The 22527-nt window shown below is 34.8% G+C and overlaps 1 protein-coding gene and 1 pseudogene across 1 annotated transcript; one reads left to right on the forward strand and one right to left on the reverse strand.

Moving 5' to 3' along the window:
* Nucleotides 1–235: 235 nt before the first annotated feature.
* LOC130047542 (uncharacterized) lies at nt 236–5920 on the forward strand (annotated as a pseudogene).
* Nucleotides 5921–7724: 1804 nt separating this feature from the next.
* On the reverse strand, nt 7725–10273 carry LOC125663963 (potassium voltage-gated channel protein egl-36-like). The gene is made up of 2 exons (XM_048896416.2): nt 9809–10273; nt 7725–8962 (listed from the first exon to the last, which is right to left on the reverse strand). The coding sequence occupies exons 1-2, from the start codon at nt 10271–10273 to the stop codon at nt 8060–8062; spliced, it is 1368 nt and encodes a 455-aa protein (XP_048752373.2). The 3' UTR covers nt 7725–8059.
* Between the last annotated feature and the right edge of the window lie 12254 nt (nt 10274–22527).

Here is a 22527-nt window from a genome sequence, read left to right on the forward strand (position 1 = left end):
CACAAACTTATGGAATTCAGCCCAGAAAGCAAAGCCACTTGTTCCTCCTTTACGGAACAATTTCTGTGATGCGCAGAAAGATCTCTATGGAAATTAGAAATAAACATGTACAAGTATTGTTTCAGGTATTATGCATGCCTTTAAGTGAATCAATGCTAAAGTGAAATGATTTCCTTCTAAGGAAATGCTATTGTCTCAAACCAAAATCTGGAGTTCGCTCATAGCTTTTTCCAGAATGGGAGAGGATGGTACATTTTGACCGCGACATGTGACAATGAGTAAATGCATGCCATTTCCATTTCTTATTTTTTTTTAAAATAAATAAACTTCAGATTGTAGTACAATGTAGTCTCATTGCAATTAAAATGAAAGTGTTTAGAATTTTTAAAGTCTACTTTAATTTCTGAATTTACATGAGACAAAAATTTGATTCCCATGCAGGCAAGAGAAAGAGAATTAAATAGGAAACAAAGAGGACAGTAGAAAGATTGAATATGCGAGGAACAGAAGCATCAAAGAAACCTTTGAGAAAGGACACAGGTGTGAAGGAGTATGACAACCCTTTCTGGGACATCCTTAATCCCCATAGGTACGTAGTTCGTAAAGCGAACACTTGATGAAAAGTTGTCTCCTTCCCCGAAAATGAATTATAACCTGTTCCAGGGAAATCATTTGACATTATAGTAAAGGTGAATATTTGAGGCACTTTTGTTAAAGCTGTATGGTCCGAATTACAATATTTTTTCCCATCTCGTAAAAACGCTATTAAATCATCGCACATATGTAGTTATGAGGCTGTACGACATATCATAAATTATTTCACCTGTTTTAACCCAAATTATTTGATTTTAAATCGATGTTTACAAATAACCGCGTCACGTACTCTGCCATTTCAAGTGACAGTCATGTTACCAGTTCAAATTTTCAGATCATCGGTGGTCTTATCTGTGTAAAACTTTGTATTTTGTTATAATAATAATACCATATTTATATAGCACCCTTTTCATACACTATGTACGCCCAAAGGTGCTTTACAAATGTAATGTACATTATTACCCCGGCAGACCTTATATCAATCTAGAACTTTCTCAGCCTCCTAGGAAGCATACAGTGCAAGCTGCCATTACAAGCGCTAGAGCACTAACATTCTAACAATATCTTTCACTGTCTATAGCCAGGTACCCCTTTTACACTTCGGTGGAGTGAGGAAATTCATGTAAATTGCTTTTCCCAAGGACACAACGTCAGCCCTGCCGCGGCCAGGACTCGAACCTTTCGGTCAAAAGTCTGACGGCCTAACCACTCGGCCACCGACACCACATAACAGTACCGCACCATAACTTTAATAGAAAAAAAAATATCAAATACCTCCTAGTAATTCCTTGTTTTACGCTCTTTCAGCCTTAAAACTAGACAGTTGCGTTTGAGTTAATACATCGTGTTGGGATTCCCCTGATGCGGGTGGGTCTATTTATAGACGTCTATTATGGGATGATTTATATATGTACCCACTATATTTATTTTCTAAATAATATTCGCACTTTTTTCTTTTACATACAGATGTTTTTAAGCATGTAATTAAGGGAAAGTTAATAACTTTATAAAGAAATTAATCTGCTTTAAAGCAATTATGTACAAAAAAAATACATGAACATCGGGTAATACAGCTTTAATATTAGCTCACCCGAACCAAAGGCTTAAATGAGAATTTCTCTTTTTTTTAAATCCGAGTGATTACCATATTTACTTGTTTTTATTTGATAGAGATGTACCATCTGGACTTCTTCATCTTTTTCATCTTGGAACATCAAAACATCTTTTTAAAGTCTGCATTGATTCATTAACTGATACTCAGGCAACATCACTTGAAAGCCATTTAACTGCTCTAGATGCCCATCAGCGAGTGAAATTTAACATTACCAAGAATGTGAACAGCAGACAAGGGAAGGATTTGAAAAAATTTGTGAGTAGCATATAGATGAATTAATCTGTAAAGAAAGTATTATGGTACTACATTCTTGCAAGGAAAGATCATTCATTTTTGATAGACATTTTGATGAAAATATATAGTAAATGACTTTGATAATTAATATTCATATCTGATGTTAAATTTAGATTCAAGTTGCACCCTTCAGTTTCGAATATGCTGGTCTGGATGCAAGGTTTCTTAAGATGACCTGTGTCCTGTCTCTGGTAAGTATAAATATGATATATTGTTTTTCTGAAGAAGTCAAAATGGTCAATATTTTCTAAGCTTTGTGTGAAAACTCAATTGCTCACTAGGTTTCAAGTTTAAATAGGGTTTCCACCATAATTTTACATGTGGAGAACATTTCCTTTCTTCCAATAAAAGTTTAACCATTTTCTGCAGAGAAAGTTGAATTTTCATGTATTTCTCTGTAATGTAATATTGAACATGATTTTTCTCTGAATTAGATAAATAGGATTGTGCACTTGGATACATTTGCGGAGGAAGATGTACATCTGCTTGATAATCTTGTCGAGAAGTATCTCATTCTTGTTGAACGCCATGTACCAGAGTTGATGAACAAAGTAAAGACACATTTGATGACCCATTTGGTAAGTACAAGTATGTTTTCCTTATTATTTTCAAGCAAAGCCAAAAGATAATGTAAACAAGATAAAATACACTCATTTATTTTTTGTGGTTGATTCAAAGAGTTTGATTATGTTTTCAGACTGATGAAATCATTGGGCATGGTCCACCCCTTGCATACTCTGAGGATGTATTTGAGAAGAGGCATGGTGTGATCAGAGCAAAGCTATTTCATCAGGAAAATCAGCTGGCCAGAAGTAGAGATACTGCAGTCATTTTCGGAAAAAGCTATTTGTTCCAACATGTCATATTTGGGGGCTATTTTACAGACAATGGAACCTGGTAAGACAGCAATTTAAATAAAATGTTTTACATACAAATATATAGTTAAAATCTTCTTTTCAGTAACCACTGAGTCAGAAAAGCTGATATTTACAAGAAAACTTTCTGACATAGTACAGATTCAAGTTTTTTCAAATCATGGCCCCCGGGGGGTAGGATGGGGCCACAAGTGGGGGGGGGGTCAAAGTTTTACATACAAATATAGGGAAAATCTTTAAAAATCTTCTTCTCAAGAACCATTGGGCCAAAGAAGTTGACATTTACATGAAAGCTCTCTGACGTAGAGTAGATTCAAGTTTGCAAAATTCGTGGCCTCCAGGGGTAGTTGGGTTCATATCAATGACTAAGGTTTTACATGCAAATATATATGGAAAGTCTTCAGATATGGGCCAAGGTAATTCAGGTGAGCGATGTGGCCCATGGGCCTCTTGTTTTTGAATGAGGTATGCTTCTGATGTAAGCACGTTTTCATACTGAAATTGCAATGTTGTAGGAGGCAATGTACAAAGGAGGTGCAGGATTTATCCACTAGGAAGGAAATGTGCAACTTTTTTGGTATGTCAATTTAACTCTATATAAATACCAAATTAGTTTATAAGAAATTAGATCTAGACTTTTTGAAAATTTATGTAAAGAATTATATTATTATTTATATGAACCTCAGCAAAATATCATAGTAAGACTATGTCACATCCAGAGATGTTTTGGAATGTCTGCAAGTGTGTACACATTTATTTGCATGCATGAATGTTATGAATATTCTTGTAGAATAATATAGTACATGTTCTAGATATCTGACAGCACAAACTATTTCAATATGTTTTAAGAAGGTTTATTTGGCCTGAAACAATCAAGTACTGGTAATGCTTTAACAAAACCGAAAGCTTTGCATCCATAATTTTCTTTACATTAATATAGGAAATCTATCAGAAATCAAACAAGACTGTGAGAAGCCTTTGCTTTTGAGACCACTTCGTACAGCCAACAACAAAACAAAGCTGCAAGATATGTCAGCATTCCAACACCAATGCCTCCTATTGCAGGGTCTTATTGACCTAGGGATCCCATCCCCCTGTTTGGAGGGGAAGATGATCAGCTACCAAATGTGTAGATGTAAAGATGGATCAAGTATTGCTGAGGGGATGTCCATCATGTATTTGAGTAGAGAGGATGAGGTGCATTCTTTTTAAAATCACTCTCTTAATTTCCAATTGCTATTTGATATATATGTTCCTCATGAGTGTATTATAACGGTTACCAATGAATTACTTCAAGTTTGGAACAAAGATACTAAACCTTATAGTGTAATGCATGTACATGGTTCGTACGGGTCATGGAATTTGAACTCACTCATGAAATTTGGTTTTAGGTCTTGAGAAAGTAAGGGAATTTTGAGAGAGCTAGGTCATGGAAAGCCATGGGATTTCACTTTTTCCTGGTTTAAATTTTTTAAAAACTCCTTAAATTAAGATAAAAATCCTTTAAAATAAATGGATATTGTTTCGCCTAATCCGGAACTACTAAAACCATGTTGGTTATAATCTGTATCATAAAAGCACTTGACACAAAGTAATTTCCATTACTGTGAGCATTTAGGTGCGAATGAACAAGTGTGCTACAGGTAATGGCACATATACCGGTATGCAGTCTGATGAGTCGTGCCTTGGAAATGTGTTTATTCTTCTGAGTGGGAGCACAATTTTGAGTAGGTCTGGGCTGTTAAGAGAAATAGATAGAGCGTTCTGCACAACGTGCTTGAAGGTGGTGGATATGGGAAACATGGGGGTGGGGGCACTGACTTCACATTGATGTTCAACGAAACACGTAAAACTTCAGAGAGAAGTGGATCAACGAGATTTGAGTACTTTCTTAAAAAATGACATTAAAGAGGAGAAAACTTAGATTGTTAACGTTCTATCCCCATAGTGCAGTTTATTCAGAAACAACATCATCAAATCACATTTTGTGGACTATACATACAGTAACGATGTATAATTCGTACAAATCAAATGAAAATGTGAAGAAACTTTTTCAAATTATATTTCCTGATATGTGCAACTGCTAAGTCGTTTTCATGTGGTAAGAAAGACCTCATATTTGTGTCTTATTCATCAGTCTGTTGTCTGTCTTTGAGGTCATTGAAAATGGGTTGAGGTCATGAAAAAGTAATGAAATTTGATGACTGCAATTCTGTACGAACGATACATTGTATGTTACCATTGATCATGATATGATATTATAAAATGTTTTAATATTCTTGACTTTCAGTTTAAAGTTGGAATCTTCAAAGGTGGTCTACTCCTTCTTCAGGGTGCTAGGAGAAGTTCATTAGCAATTGTTGAAAAGGGGGTTATACAGCAACCAACACATCTTGGTTGTCCTGTGATAGAGTTCTCTGAGGATTTGGATGTTATTCCTATTACAAATGTTCTTTCCTACATGCCACTTGTTCATCACTGTATCCAGTGCCATTGCAGCATCAAAGAAGGAAAAACCCCAGCCAGGATTGAACAAGAGGAGACTGAACTCAAGCATACAAAGTTTATTAAACACAAGTTATCCAGGGGACACAGATTGTTTCTAGTCAATGTATATTCACTAAAATGTCCATCTAGTTTTGATTTTTCTAAACCATCAGCTTGTGCAAAGTCATTTTTGATATAAATCTTCTTTGTATGTATTTTTAGTATACTTGCACAAGCAATCCCCTTGATGCTCTGAGAATTTTTTGAAATAAGTATACATGTTTGTTTGCTTTTGTTTTACAGCCCTTTGAGAATTTTTCACTCATGTTTGGGATGTGACCATCCCTGTTGAAAGGCTGCAAATAATATTTAAACCTATACTCCACACTTGTGTTCATTGACCAGTGGGGGATTTTTTTTTATGCCAACATAAAAAATGTGCTGTATGGTGTTATTATGTAAAGAATATGCTGTACATGTTTTAATGTATCATGGATTCCTGCTGTACATGTTTTAATTTATGGATTCATCACTAAAATTAAATTTTAAAAGTAAATGATTTCTGTTGTCTTTGTTCAGAAAAAAACTTTTTTTTTTAAAGAACAATTATCATTTGTTGCAATTCTCATTTTTGATCAATCACTTTTTTGGAATAAATAAGGTTAAAATTTTACATATTTCTTAAAATATATTGAATAACGAGACAAAATTTTGCTTGTTAACTTTTGATTTAGAAAGCAGATATTCAAAAACTTGTGTCCTTCCCAACATTAAGATTTTAAACCAATATTGTACATTTTTCATAAAATGAGCAATCAACCAGTGTTTTTTCTCAAACCCTCAAATATGCGAGAATTTACGTTATCGGTATACTTTGCTCTGTCAGAGAAGACATACTATTTTTTAAAAATTCATATATGATACACATTAATTTATTTTATATGAGATAATCATGTGATTTTCATATGAAATTTATACCATGTGATAATCATATGAAAATCAATTCATATGAAATTCATATGATTTTCTACATATGAGAATTATATGTTTGTCACATATGATCCTCATATGAAGTGAGTTTCATATGATAAACATATGACTTGCATATGATCCTCATATGAAACTCACTTCATATGAGGATCATATGTGGCACTTTTCCCTATGTAGTAGTGTTAGTTTAGCTTCCATTTTAGCCATAATCAGTCATTTCCACCACGTTGCCTCGAAAACGTTTTGTGTCGTAAAACAGTGTCCAGTTCTATTAAGATTAAGTTTGCCTTCATAATTTTGTAATTATTATCTTATACATATGTCTAGTAATTAATTTCTGACGTGTCAGGGGTAACACTTTATTTTAAACGGAAATTCAAGGTGGAATCATTTTATAGTTCCATTGGATTTACGCTGGGCACTGATTGTTGAAGTTTTCACCCACCCCCACCCCCTGGCGGTTTGGACACGAATTAAAGCAAGACTATCCCACTTCGAGAGTTTCTTACATGTATCTGCACACTATCTATGAAAACACTTAAACTTAACAAACCCTCTCGGAAAAACTGGTATGCGATTTGCAATTACTTTCTAAATCATTATATTCATTTCATTTGTTCTCTTTGATAGATAATAATGAAATGCAACCAACCATTTCGAAGTGATATTAGGATTTAATGAAAAGCTTTTGCTTTTTATTTTATGGGTATATGCATGAAGAAACTGTTTGAAAATGACAAGTACATCAGCCTCATTAAATTATTTATTAAAATCAATAATCAACCGACGACAGTAAGTCATATCATCTAAATATTAAGGCTTTGATATTTCTTTTTAGGATTTATTTCATGGAAGGTAAAGATAACGAACAGAGATCAATCTCATCACTTTCACAAGGATTACAACATAGAGAGTTGAGCAAACACGGACTTCTGGATATACCAAAGGTGGGATCAGATGCCTAGGAAGAGTGAGCATCCCCTGTTAACCGGTCTCACCCGCCGTGAGCCCTATATCTTGAGCAGATAAACTGTGTAATCCGTAGTCAAAATCAGTGTGTCTAGAACGGCAATCGGTATGAAACACGTCAGACAGCATTTTGCCCAATGATATGTTGTATTGGCAAACTAGATCATTATAAAGACCATATAATTTGCCAAATGCTGACTTTAAACGAGACTGTTGAAACCACTGTAAAATCAACTCAAGTCATTAGCCTGGCTCAATTCCAAAATTGATTATTTGTTATTATTATAGTGCTACATAGATAAAGGAAGTTGACGATGGAGAAGCTGAAATCATGCCATTTGTCATAAAGTTGAGTCGTTAGTTTCAACTTTGCCATATATATATATTCAATAAATCCAGGATTAGTATAAATACAAATAATAGAAAATATAAATAATATATATAAAAGCACTAAGTTCCAACAACACCTGATACGTAAAAGTGTCGGATCCACAACATGGATACAAGGTCAAATACAAAAAATTATACAAAGCACTAAAATGACCAACGACACGATCAACCAGATTGTCAAATTTTCGGGACGACCCGTCCCTTCTTCAGGACAAACGAAAAGAATTACATAATTATATAATTGTAATAGAGAGAGAGAGAGAGAGAGAGAGAGAGAGAGAGCATCATGAGTCGATGAATAAAACTAAATATTCTTCTCTTCATATCGACCTTCAAAACAGGAATTCTAATTCCCCTCGCTGTTGATGGGGGCGACTTTTGTGTCGGAACATCTTGATGCTTTATCTCTTTCAAGATTGCTGTTTTTCTGCTCAATGTCTTTACCTCCCCACACTTTTGAATATGCATAAAATAAGAGAAAATTGTTAACGAAAATTGGAATTATTATAGCGAGGAGGGATACTCCGGTGACGGCACATATACTGCCGATGAATTTCGACAGTGCTTCTGTGGGATATATATCACCGTATCCAACCGTTGTCATGGTAACAATTGCCCACCAAAATGCGTCCGGAATACTTGTAAAAACTTCGTCACCGGAAAAGAAAACAAAGGCAGAAAACATCAACATGGCCACAATGAGAAACAGGGACATCAGAAGGACTTCGTAGATGCTTGCTTTGATAGAATATAACAGTACTCGAAATCCAATGAAGTTTCTCACCAAGCGAAAAAGACGAAACACACGAATAATCTGAAGACAATGAACAATGTCAAAGATGGACGCCGTGTATTTTTCTTTTGGGTTGATAGTCTCAACTACGTACTTAGAGTACATTATAAGCAAAGCGAATACATCTACGAGATTCAAGAAGGAGGTTAAGAATTTCTTCTTGTTTAAACAGAATATAATTCTGAGAACAAATTCGATGCTAAAGAAGACTGTTGTAATAAAATCAAAGTTTGTGAGGAAATCAAGTTGTGCTTTAGGCAAGGTTGGTAATGGTGGAACTGTAGATCCGGGCGTAACAAGAGACGGATCAAAATGACCTGCGTATCGAGGATATTCCTCTCCAAAATATTCGCGCCACTCAGATTCTCGAAGCCCTCGCATAAATGTTGGATGTGTTCCACACACTAATGCGGCAATGGATATGATCACGAAAAAGGCGCTTATGTAAAAATACGCCTACAAGAAGAAAGAAGTATCATGTTTCATCACATAACAATTGAACTTAATAAACGTAATGTTTTGTATAATTTTAAGATACGGATTTTCATGCACATTTACAGGATAATCACATAGCAAACATGCAATGGTAACTATATATGAATGCATCTTACAATATAAGTGTTCGAATGATAAATATTTGTATTTTTCAATAGGCTTTATCAAATGACGTATAGACAATGTATATTTTGGACATTTCAATATGCATTGTACATGTTAGTGCATCAGCATTTTTCTAAGGCGATGCAAGAAGTAAAATTGGTAGGAAAATAATATAGTATCTATATTATATGTCATTCTTACAGAACGAGTCATTTTCCTAGAGTTTTTTGTCTGATTTCTCATTCTGTAAGAAAAAAGACATTCGAGTAATTTTGGATATAATATCATATATTTTTTTAAGTTAGAAAATCAATAGGTGTTTAACATGTATTATTGTTATAAAAAGAAAATTAATTAATAGGATTTGAAATCTTTCAAAAAATGGACTGATTTGACAGAAAAACTGTTTGACCTGAAACGTATTTTCTATATTTATGATTATATATGTGTAAATCTCACCAGATAAGATTGATGGTGTACAACATGAAACCTTTATTTCAACAAACTATTCTTAGATATTTCATTTTGTCTCGACTGTGATAGTCTTACTCGATAGTAATTTGTACATAATGTAACCTTCTCCTGAGACGTATACATTTGTTGGTACCTCGATATTATCTATTGATAGTCCAACCAAAGAAAAAAAGCTCACTACTCCAAGTGTGGTAATTCTACAGTACATACAACATACAAGGTACTTACTTTTGCAATAATGTTAAACGAGGGCTCTTCCAGAACACACCAGACTTTAGCTTGTACAGAGGCCCAACCTGTTGTCTGAACAAGGTGTTGTAATTCTGTGCGATCGTTTATTCTTTGAGTCTGGTCATCTGTCAGAATTGATAGAGCTTTCTGGTCGTCAAAAAAGCCGACATATTTGCTGTAACAACAATGTTTCATTTCTTGGGGTTTAATCCCCCAGTAATCCAGCTCATTCTTGAACTCCGCAATACAGGTAAATGGGGGTAAATGAAGACCATTTCCTTGAAAGTAACTCAGAATGGCTCCAAATGATGTAGGATTCCTTTGTAAAAAATAACCGTTCTGTGTTTTCGCCTTTTCTAGTTCAAATTTTGCGTGACTATCTGTTGACGTCATCAACAGAAAGGTTTCAGTGGACACCTCATACTTCATTCCACTGACATTGAGGATAACTGTTTCTTCCATTGTCCAACGCAGTCACGAGCACTGTCTGCTAGGAAATGTTGATCATTGTGTCTCATTTTAAAGACCCAAATGAGTATTTCTATTCGAAGAAAAAATCGATGAATCGGTGTATTGTATAGGATTTCTGTAACGTATATCAGTTAAAATTATCTATTTCCATTGCATTCTTTCGCAGAAATATGAAAACTCACTAGTTTGCCAAAAATATGCGAATACACTAATTTGTGCGTTGTTTTAATAGATCTAAAAAAAAAAATTGATTTTTCTTTAATTGGTAGGGAAAAGTGAAGATAACAAACAGTGATCAGTCTTATAATACAAAATTAATAGTAGGGCAAACATAATCCCTGGAAATACTCAAAAAGGGATCAGGTGCCTAGGAGGAGTAAGCACACCCTGTTTACCAGTCGCACCCGCCGTGATCCATACATCTTGAATGGGTAAATGGAGTAATCCGTAGTCAAAATTAGTAAGTTTTTTAAAGAATCTTTTCGTGAAAACCAAATAAAAAACAAATAGAAAATATTTTCTAATGTTTTTTGTGTGAAAACGTTTACATTGCTTTGTTATTATTCTTAGGTTGAAAGTGTTCTGTATCCAAAGCAAAGCATTGTGCTTTCACTTTAACCTAGCTACCGGCACCATATACATACACTAAGGGAACAGCAATGTGGTCACCCAATGAATGTTTGAGTTCACTTGTTTCCTTCCTAACAATAAAGTTCTATTAAAATACGCATACTTTCACCATTATACTATCTGTAGACGAACAGGAATAACAACATCAACGTTAATGATGAAGCCCTGGTCAACTAGACGATCAAAACTCGGGATGAATAATTCCTTCGGTCTTACTTGATGAGTATCAAACAAACCAAGAACTAATAGTAAACAACAATCAGACGAATACGATAAATCACCAACCTAACTTCAATAGCTACATCGTACAGACTGAATGGCATTATTTAGCTATTCTGTTGTTTCCTGACACAGTCTGAAACCATCGAAACTTTTTATTCCTTTTTAAATATTTTTTCTTCTATTTTTGTGTACATATTGGTACATCATATATACATTAATATCATATCTAATAGAAAAAAACAAAGCTGAAGGTATGTGAGATTTGAGAGAGAGGGGGTGGGAGGATAAAGAAAACAGTTGGTTCCATCTATTCCGCTGAGTATAATCAAATTTTTCCTTTTAGCCGAGTTGCGTAGCAAATCTCGGCTTTTAAATTGGCGAAGGATGGGTGTCCAGTCGGCTTCCACAATTAGCTTGTCCGGTCTCTAACTCTCATACTTTTTGGTGCATCTTTGTGAGACTTACATAACATGATCACATCTAAAAGAGGAAGGTTCCTACTTATTTTGAGGTCAAAAGGTCCAGGTCACTTTGTCACTAAATGCGATAGATTTGAGCTTGTCCGGTCTCTAATTTTCATACTACTAGGGACATCTTTGTGAAACTTACATATAATGATCACATCCAAAAGAGGAAGGTTCCTATTTATTTTGAGGTCAAAAGGACAAAGGTCAAGGTCTCTTTGTCACTAAATGCCATAGATTTGAGCTTGTCCGGTCTCTAACTTTCATACTACTTGGTGCGTCTTTGTCAGACTTGCATATTTTGATCACATCCAAAAGAGGAAGGTTCCTATTTATTTTGAGGTCAAAAGGTCAAGGTCTCTTTTTCACTATATACTGTAGATTTGAGCTTGCCTCTAGCTTTTATATATGTACTTGGTGGTGCATGTTTATCAGACTTCAAATCCAGATGACATTCAAGATTCATGTTGCTTTTGAAATTCAAAGGTCAAGGTCATTAGCACACTAAATACCTATTGCGGCCATTCAAAGCTTCATACTTATAAACTACATAATGTATATTAAATACGTGCATGTTTTTACTTCGTGCATAATTTTGTTGGAAATATTTGCTTCAACAAACATTTATGGCAAGAAGTTTAGCCATTTTCACCAAGAAGAACAATTTGAAAAGAAGAAATTTGGCAGCTAAATACGTAAATACTTAAGATCATTTTAGTGAGGCACCGTTTGAGCTATGTGTAATAGAAAACTAGTTTCAAGTGATAGTTTTTTTCATTTCTGCATCATCTATCATCATTTTGACTTAATTATTCAGTGTAACATTTCACAATAGATCAACTAATGATAATTAAGTCATGAATCATCTCATTTCACGGCAGTTTGGTATGGTAGTGAAAGTTACACATTGTTTAAACAGTATGGCTTAAGTACACGTCGTGGTGCTGTAAACATTGTATACCTGCATACCTCCTTTAGTGCTTGGCTATAATCATGCTTATTTATCATTTGCCTGCATTCTTTATAATCATATTTCATTGCCTGATCTCCCCATACTTTATGATGTATATTGACATTTTGTTTTTGCACTTAACTATCATACATCTTAGCAGTCATCAATATCATATTTAATTTAACAAATTTGTTCCTGATCTTCCTTTACTTTTATGATGTATTTTGATATTATTGGCACTGTAACATTATATCATGCCTTAAAGCTAACTTCATAGAGGATATGAAAGGTATATAATGGCCAAAAGCCATACATCATGACCCCAGGGATTGGTGTTTGGGCTGCAGTGGCTGGAAACAACTGACTATCACTCATGCCTTGACCATATTTACACAAATGTTCAGAACTTTAAAACAAATGTCATCGAAACCTGCTGGTCTGGCCATAAAGTTATATGGATGAAGATATAATGTAAATAAATTATAACATTAACTTGTATTTCATTTTATGCATAAACACATCCACAATTCAATATACAAATCCTTTGTAAACTATGCAATAAATACAATCATATATATTGTCCACAGAGGTTTGTTATAACTCATTATTTACTTCAAAGTAAGTATTTTCCCTTCTCTTAAATGTTTTGTGTAACATTTTTACTAAAACAGTGTTCACCTTCACATTCACAAATTAGGGTCATTCCAATGAACACATTCCAAACTGCAACTCGGCCATACGCATTTTTGATGCGTTTTAGCGATTTTTGACATTTCATACGAAATGAACTTTAGTGTTACATGAAAAAAATTTCACTTGTGATATTGCAGCGCGCGCACCCAAGAACTTTTCAGTCACGGACACCAATTCGATCTACTGCACAAACAAAAAGTTGTGATAGAAAAATCGCCTGATCGACATCCGGTTGTGAAGTAAACTACCCCAGATTCAGTTGTGTTGGGGTGAGTTGAGACCCACATGGGCTTCTTATCCATTTTGTTCTCAATCTATATATAAATATCTACATGTAACAAGGGATTACACGAAAATAGGATATGAAGCTAACGTAGTACAATCCTTTTATGTTGGATTTAATGAGTTTTATAGACTGGAGTGTTGTACACTGCATCTAAAATCAGGCTGAAATAAATCATTACCTTCCAAAGAAAATCATTTCCGTTTTAAATACCGTCAAAAATTCTAGGTTTTTCGTTCTATATACAAACACTCCCGAGAGTTTCCGAAAGCTGGAAGTTAGTTTCATTGCAGGAGTTACCTTTTCCTGTGTGTGATCGACGACAATGCAGATAGCTTGAATTATTTTCGTTTTATAAAAGTCATTAAATCAAGTATGAAAAGATTGGACTACGTTGGACTTGTATTACGAGATGTTTAACGCCCTTTGGATAGGAAGATTCGATCTGTTTCTTAGAACTAAGGTGATTTTGAGCTTTGTTTACAACCGGTATCCTATTTTCGTGTCATCCCTTGTTAGATATGTATATATAGATTGAGAATAAAATGGATAAGTAGCCCCTGTGGTTGACCCGTGCAAATCAAATTGGGCCTTACATCGACAAAATAAGAATGTGATGCGCTGGGCAATTTAATATTTTATGATTGCGTAGTAAGCAGCACACTCTGATGGCTCGTTTGATGATGGAATTCGTTTTGACGCGAGATTTAGTAGTGAATTTTTACCAATCTAGTTGGACTATTGAATAAAAAAAAAAATAGCCTCAATCTTATTCTGCAAATCAAATGTACTTAATACAACTATCATAACGAAAACTGCAATGCAGTAAACAGATAATATAATTTTGAAATATGGGAGAAGGGTAATGAATGAATGGACATTGGCGAAATAATGTGGGACAAAGATAACAGTAAGATGTTGAACAAACATGTATGGACTCTCTGTTTTTAAATCTTACAGTATTTTGTTTTATATCAGGGGAGATCATTAGGCAACTTTCATTAGCAACAATGTATGATATATTTATGGGTGATCTCCCCTTTTTAGTGTCATTTTTATTTCTACATTAATTTGTTTTTATATCAGGGGAGATCACTACGCAATTTTAAGTAGTTCCAATGTATACCATTCTGGTTGATCTTCCCTTTTTACATTATCATCACAATAAATGACAATTCACACAAGTAATGTTGTCTATCTTACTGTTGGGGTCAGAGCAAACACGTTTCTGTGATCATCATTAAACGGGTATTACATAAATGGACTTTTCAACGCGAGGTGAGGTGACAGTGAGATTATTAGTATGTGTGTTTATAGCTTGTTTACAAGATCATGGGGGGCGAAATCGATTTTGTCAGAAGAAATGTGTAACCAATCGGAGTGTAAAAAATCAGTGGCCAGAGGTCAAATATTTGTATACATTATTTACAAGGAAAAAAATGAATTGAAATATGCAAAATCTTAGAAATGAGGTTGAATATGCTATGTTAAATTGCAGGGGTTTTAATAGAAGAATTTCGTTGTTTTTTAATTTGAATAGAAAACTGATATCAATAATGTATATTTTTCAAATGTAACAAATAAGGTAAGGAATTTTGGGAACATGCACTGAGGTATAAAAGCAGGGAAACAGACAGAACTCTTCAATAGCAGACACAGAATTTTATCTCTGACTTCCTTTTATACGAGTAAGACACTTTGTACATTTGCGCATTTCTGAGATTTTTTTTTTTAATTTCAGATGGCTCATCTAATATTTATGGTAACTTTTAACAGAAGATCACCCATTTGTACAGGAGATTTTGGGTTGTGCAGTAGATCGACAAAATGAAAAACAATGAGAGCAATGCGATTTTTTTCTTTTATTTGACTGGATATTGGAAATCGACAGTCCTTCTTTTTCACAGTAATTGGAATCTATATATTTCGTAAGAAGTGTTTGGTTGAAATTTTACATCATACTATCATATGACATTGGGTGTGTTTTGTATGCGCGTTATCAATAGTATACATGCATGCAGTGAGAACACAGTTAAACAACAGATATTCATAATTAAAAGTATTTTGATACGTATATTTGTGTTGTGAGGTGTATTGTGGTATATAATATCGATTTTACAGTGTTTAAATGTAATTTTTACTATTAAAAACGGTAGCGTTTTATTACTATTTACACAACGTTCCAATTTCCCCCCTTTAAATTACCAAATTGTCCAACCGATCAGTTCGCAGTAATATTCAATGATAAAGTGATACATGTACATTTTTCCGAGAGATGGAAATGAACTTACCCTTTTATGCATACCTTTCATGAAGCATACATTATTGTATTTGTGTAAATACATATAGTGGCGTTCGAATTTTATAAAAATGTCTTTTTTATGTAGTTTTTGTAATTTTTCCCCATTTAATACCTTGATCGCCTAGAAGAAAGAATAAGAATGGCGCGACACGAAGCGACGTATTCTGGTACCGCGTGTAAAACATTTCATCTACAACCGCATCTTGATCTCATCTTGCTGTATACTATATAGGACAATTGTGTTTTGTATCATACCATTACAGGGTGTAAATCAGTCTTATCTTACAGAAAATGTTTCAAATTCTGCTAGGAACAATTGTAAAGAATCACATTCCCATAGAATATGTTATATTGTCTCCTCTTCAGAATGGCAATGATTGCAGTACTTAGAGTCATTTGTTTTTAATTTTGAATAAAAAATGAATTTGTAGCTAAGATTCGAATTATAATTCTGTATTGAAACCATTGGATTTTCCTATCTTTTGTTATTCTGAAATGTATTTTTTTGATTTCCATTCTTTAGTGTTAATTACCGAGAGCTCGCTCCATTCTGTTTTACCTGATAAGAATGGGGTATTTTGATTTAGAATTTCATTTTAAAAAAGTTTTGATTTGTTGCAGTTTATATCTCTGACCTTGACGTACATGTTAGTATCAAGATATATTAGCTCGATATTTAAACTATTTTACAAATGTATTACGTGGCTCAGTGGTTTTGGTTTTGCGTTGCATTCATGGGGGGGAAAAAAGATGATAATAATATATGATAGCATATACATGTATTTACATCTGCCAATGTAATTCCTTATATAACAATATTAATGACATTGACAATCAATTTCGTATAACATGAAGTTGGTCACGTGATAAGTCTTTTCTTGCGTATGAATACAATCACCGCTACAAAAGTCAGATACTTTCACCTGACTTCTTGGTTACGCAATGCAGTGACGGATTTAGAGGCCCTTCCTCCTTTTCACCACAAAGTTTAAAAATAGAATTAGTGGGAGGAAAAGTCCAGATTGGTACCCAAAATGGCTGAGTATTTTGACTAATACTCTACTTTCACATGTCCCTCCCTCCTTTCAGAAATCCTGGATCTGTCAATGCAATAACATCATACATGTATTCATAACAGAAATGTCAGAAACAAAATAAAAAAAAACCGCATCAGAATATTCATACTGAGTTTATTTTTGTAAACAGACAAGTATTTCATCAATTAGAAAAACAGAAACATTTAATATACCGTTCTTATTTCATTTTAAATTCTGTCTGCAACTATGCCTAAAACTGCAACTTCTGCATCATGGCGAATTCATACGATGACTGATATTGGAAGCGAAGAAATGGAGACAGAGTTAGATCTATAGGACTTTATGGTGATGATAATCTGTTCTTTCCAGGCAACATCCATCACGACCATGACTTGGAATGAGCGAGGTTGGTTTTGAGGCTCGAAAAATTATGACTGTCCATATCAGGACACCGCTGCGAATCTTCATTAAAATCCTACAACAGAAATTGCTCAAGTGAATAAACACTGTTAGTTCGTATTTATTTTCTCTTACACACCCTGCAGGTAAAAAAAGCAACTTACCTGCACTTCGTCTAGATCTGTCTTACACGGCTACAGCCTACAAACACTAGTCATCACGATAAACATCGCTTCCAAAACCTGACCAAGAGCTTAACGTTAACTTCATCCATCTATCCTCCGTCAATTCTCTCAGATCCTCTAAATTTCAGTGAAAATCTGGGTTCAACAATTTCGTTTTGAACTTCAAGTAAGCCAACGCCAGTTTCTACATCGCTGACCGCCATCACATCACTGATGTACGGCTTTAGTTTACTCCACTCTTCTTGTCTTCAATTCAGTTGACTTTAAGCTCTAAATTACCTAAAGATTTTACACCCGTTTCGTCATTTCTTTAACCTTTTTAATCAAAAATGTATATCTTATATTTTCTTAGATATTATTCCTAGTTATGTATTCGATATAAATCTAACGAACTATATTTTTGTGTTCTCTGATCGTTATTTCGGTCATCTGCTACATGAGTATGGAAGCTCGGTAAGAACACAAATCAAAATACAACTGTAAATCATTTCGTTTAAAATGAAAGACTCATGCATCGGGTGGAGTATCACAATATCAGTTTATTTATTTTTAATTTATTCATTTATTTATTTTTTGTATTTGAAGTAGTAAATAAATATACTAGTACATGTATATGAAACACATGCATGGGTTTGAGCATCACAATATCCTGGGTTTTTTTTTTAAATTATTACTTTATCTAAAGTAATAATAAAATATACAAGTATATACATATATGTAAAACACACTTGCATAGGTTCGAGTATCATATCGGTTAATTCTTATTTAGTAGTAAATAATCTTATAATTTCTTAGTTTATAAAACATACATGTAATCATATTGAAAATACGGTATTTATATCAAGAATATTTATATGAATAAATGTCTTTCTTTTTAAATTCTTTGGCTGTATATGTCTAGATTTTAATTGTTTACTAGGAAATATGTCACGAATATCATGTGTATATAAGAATGTTCCTAAGTAGTTAGGACATCCTAACTTAAGATGTTCCAAAAATATTGTCCAGATACATCCTACGAAGTATCCCAAGTTGTTCCCAGGATGTTTCTAACTTTTTTCCTAAGTTATATCTCACGACGTATCTTGGGGAAAGTTTCGTGAACATGCCTGCAGATCTGATGATATACCTGGGATGGTGTATGCCAAAGATCCACAGCCGCCATATCTCTGACAAACAGTACAGATAGTTTTCGTACTTTGTTTGTTTCTTGTTTGTTACTGAATACTGTAGTTTTTGCCGAGTGTATCTCCTGCAAAATGACATTCCAATCCAAATATATTTGCATTCACTGTGTGTGTTCTGCTAAATTTCTAATGAAACCCATTGCTATGAAGACACATTTTGTTCAATTTAGTTAGATTGTTGTTATTGGGCGAATTTAAGAGTGGGCGAAACTGTTTTCTCTCATATCTCTCTTTTAACACATCTATGTCTGGGTGAATTCAAAACGGAGCGAAACTGTCTGCAAATGTAAAAAGGCGAAAATAACACGGGGCGAAAATAACCCTGCATACAGAATATATGTATCTTCCACGAACTCCGCGACCTATTTCACTGCATTGTTGAAATTGTTCCAAAATATGTTTTATGGTTTATTTATTTTTCATTTTAATTTAAAATAACGAATAATGCTTACCTATACTGTACACTGGTTTATTTTATCATTACCAAATATGGAAACGAGTCAAGGTCAGGAGATTTTCAGCTGTTACGTTTGAATAACGTATGTACAATTTAATTTACAATCTTACAATTGTGGAAAGGTAAATTAAAATGGGTAAGGGTGAATTTCATAACTTTATATAACTTTACACAAACATTTGAAGATTTCATATTTTTGTGAAAATATACCTTTCCAATCAGATGTATTCCTAGTAAGAAGTATGAATTAATTTTACTGTAAAATGGTATACTTATTTTAGTATAATGCGCTTGATAAGCCCAAAATAGATATTTATGATGTTTCTATTCTCAAAGTTCTCGGACTATCGCTTATGACAATTAAACACAGGTGCCCGAGGTACTTCCTACTGGACTTCTGTTGTGTTCCATGTCGTGCGAAATTACATTGGTGATAACCCAAACTTCGTACAAAAGTCGGCGATATGACGGTGAGCTACCTCTGATGTCACATGTCTGGTTTTCATTTTGAAAGCACGCAACACTTTGACAAATATACACATCACAATTTTTTTTAAAATATCCGTCACATTATAGAAATTAAAAGAGTACGATGGAGAAATAGGAAATAGCTGTAAAATATTGTTATATAGATATTTCATAAATTTGTTTCTAGGAATATTATATTTCTGCACCATGAAAGCTTAAGCTTTCCATGAATAATTTTAATGCGCAATTTCTGCGGTTTCGCAAACTACCTGATTTTTTTCTTGGAAAACACGCAACGCAGACGAATATACACACCATAATTTTAAAATTCCGTCAAGATAAAGATATTAGGAGAGAGAAATGAGAAACAGCTGTAAAATATTGCTATATAAATATTTCATTAATTTGTAGGAGTACCATATTTCTGCACCATTAAAACTTTCCACTAATAAATGTATTATGCAGTTTGTGTCGTTTCACGATCTACCTGAATTTGCATTCATTATTTAAATATCCAATTTATACCCCTTCGGAAATCAATAATTTAACATCCAATCAGATCAGTACAAAATCAATAATTCCACACCCAGTCAGATGATGATGGTGTAGATATATAGTGCAGACTGCCCAGTAGGGGCCCTGCTACACTAGATTTGTTGTGGCGAGGCGACGATGGTGGTCAACCCTCGAATCCCCTGGAAACGGGGACGGGTCTTCTTGAAGATCCGGGGATGGTTAGGTCCTCCAGAAGGTAGTGGATGGGTCCATCTCCTCTTTCTCGAGTCGATCACCCACGGATCCTCACAATATAGTCGGGGAAAGGGCTTCTTGAAGATAGCTTGCTATTCTTCATCTGTGGCCGATCGAATAATTTAGACAGTCGCCTAAACTTCCTTATCTATTGGCCGAAAACAGAAAGATAGTTGTGTGTGCAAATGTATATATTAATGTATTTATGGCCGAAAGTGTTTAACGTGGAGTTGACCAAGCTCGCACGTCCATGACTTTATGAGAAAGCCACGGAAGACGCGTTAGACCACTGACTTTAAGAGATAGTTGTCCTATAATATAAGCTATAATATAGAGAGCTTTATACCCTATTAAGGAACATACGCTTATTGCTATTAGAGGGAATAGGATTCTGAATCCTATATTTAATCCAGGATATGCCTGGATATATTAAAATAAATTAATAATAGACCTAAATGGAACGTTTAATATTAGGGACTTATAGATATAGTGTTTGAGTGTGGTTGTAATTTGTGTTAGTTTAAAGAAAGAAATGCATATTAGTATTATTCTATTTTATTATTATTATTTTATTTTTACATTATATAAAAGGAATTAGTTGAGGGGAGGGTATATTATTTGGGTAAAGGTATACGCTAAAACTGTCAAGGGTAAGTGATATGTTTATGGTATGTTTGGGTGTTTTGGTGTATACATTTTAATGGCGGTGGGCATGTTATATAGCCGGAAAACTACAGTTAGCAGAAGTGACTGATACCTGCAGCAGCCCTTAAAGATTAAAAAGTATAACCGTCAGCCACCCCTGTCACCAGAGGTGTTACTTCAAGAGTGTCTGACAGTTGAGGGTGTCAGTAAGTGATGTAGGGATGAACGTGTATTGATTTTGGGTGTGACGCAGCGTATTTGTGAGACATTTGACACCGGCCCAGGGTTAAGCCCCGGACCACTGCCAGCAGACAAATTCTGACCTGACATAGTTCCAACGTCACACAAACCGCTACGATGGTAGAGGACGATGGAGTGTAGAGTGAGAGAAGATGCAACCAAAAGCAAATGGCCGATTCCTACCTCAACTGGGGCATCTTTACAAAAAGATACGGAGTTGAAGCCAAGAGCAATTAGTCAAACTTAGACATAGTTAGTATATCCAGTGGATGTGATAAAATTTAATATTGCAGGTACGATAGTGTTGATATTGCAGGTGGATATGGTTAGCAGAATCTGAAGGTCAAAGGGAGTGACTCCTGCTGCGTGTAGTGTTTGTATGAGGTTTGTTCTGTGGTGGTTGTGAAGTGGACAGTGTAAAAGGTAATGGGCGATTGTTTCTGGGACCTGGCAGTGTGTACATTTGTTGTTTGTGTGCCTGGTGTACTGACCTAAATCGCCCAATAGATTGGTTCTCCCCACCCTCAAGCGTGTGATGATTTTGTCGTAGTGTATGTTAGAGTGATATTTGAGAGTTTGTGGGCCATAGTTGGATTTGATTTTAGCTTTGAGTTTGGTGTTTGAGTTTAACTGTTGTTTGTAGATGCCGATTATAGTGCGATGCATGGAGCTGTAAATTTCTCTGACCCCTAGCGATATGTCATATGTAACCTTGATATTAACTAGTGCTTGTTTGGCAGTGTTGTCGACAGTCTCGTTTCCTTGAATGCCGACATGTGAAGATATCCACTGGAAGTGGATGTATTGATTGCATTGTGTGGAATGATGCAAGAGGGTGAAGGTGGTGTTGAGAAGATCTTGCCTACTAGTTTGAAATGTTTGCAGTGTTTGTAGTGCACGAAGGGAGTCACTGAGAATTACCGTTCTCCGATATACCTTATTGTGAATGTGTTTGAGTGCAGCAATTAGAGCAACCATCTCCGTCGAGTAGACAGAGATGTTGTCCGTGCATCTGGGACCGCTGGGGCATAGATGGCTACACCAGTTTAGTCTGTGGTAGGTTCTTTGCTTCCATCATTGTAGATTTTTTGGAACCCTTGGTAGTGTATGTCTATGTGTTGCAGTGCAATTGCTTTGATTTGTAATGGGTTACTGTGTTTTTGGTGATTGCGCTGCCGATATTGGTGCAAACTGTAGGAGGAGGAAAAGTCCATGGAGCCATTGGTAGCAATTGTTTGGTTGGTGGCTCGGGTAGCCCATAAGTGTTTGTATATTTCCATATTTGGTAGCCAAATGGTCCATTTCCTCTAGCCTCCCCCCACATTTCGCTG

Source organism: Ostrea edulis, chromosome 1, assembly GCF_947568905.1.
Source record: "Ostrea edulis chromosome 1, xbOstEdul1.1, whole genome shotgun sequence".
NCBI classification, from domain to species: domain Eukaryota; kingdom Metazoa; phylum Mollusca; class Bivalvia; order Ostreida; family Ostreidae; genus Ostrea; species Ostrea edulis.

Coding starts and splice junctions, on each gene's coding strand:
- LOC125663963 (XM_048896416.2), bottom strand. CDS start 10,273: ATGGAAGAAACAGTTATCCTCAATGTCAGTGGAATGAAGTATGAGGTG. Junction 8,963..9,808: donor CGTTTAACATTATTGCAAAA/GTAAGTACCTTG, acceptor TTCTTCTTGTAG/GCGTATTTTTACATAAGCGC.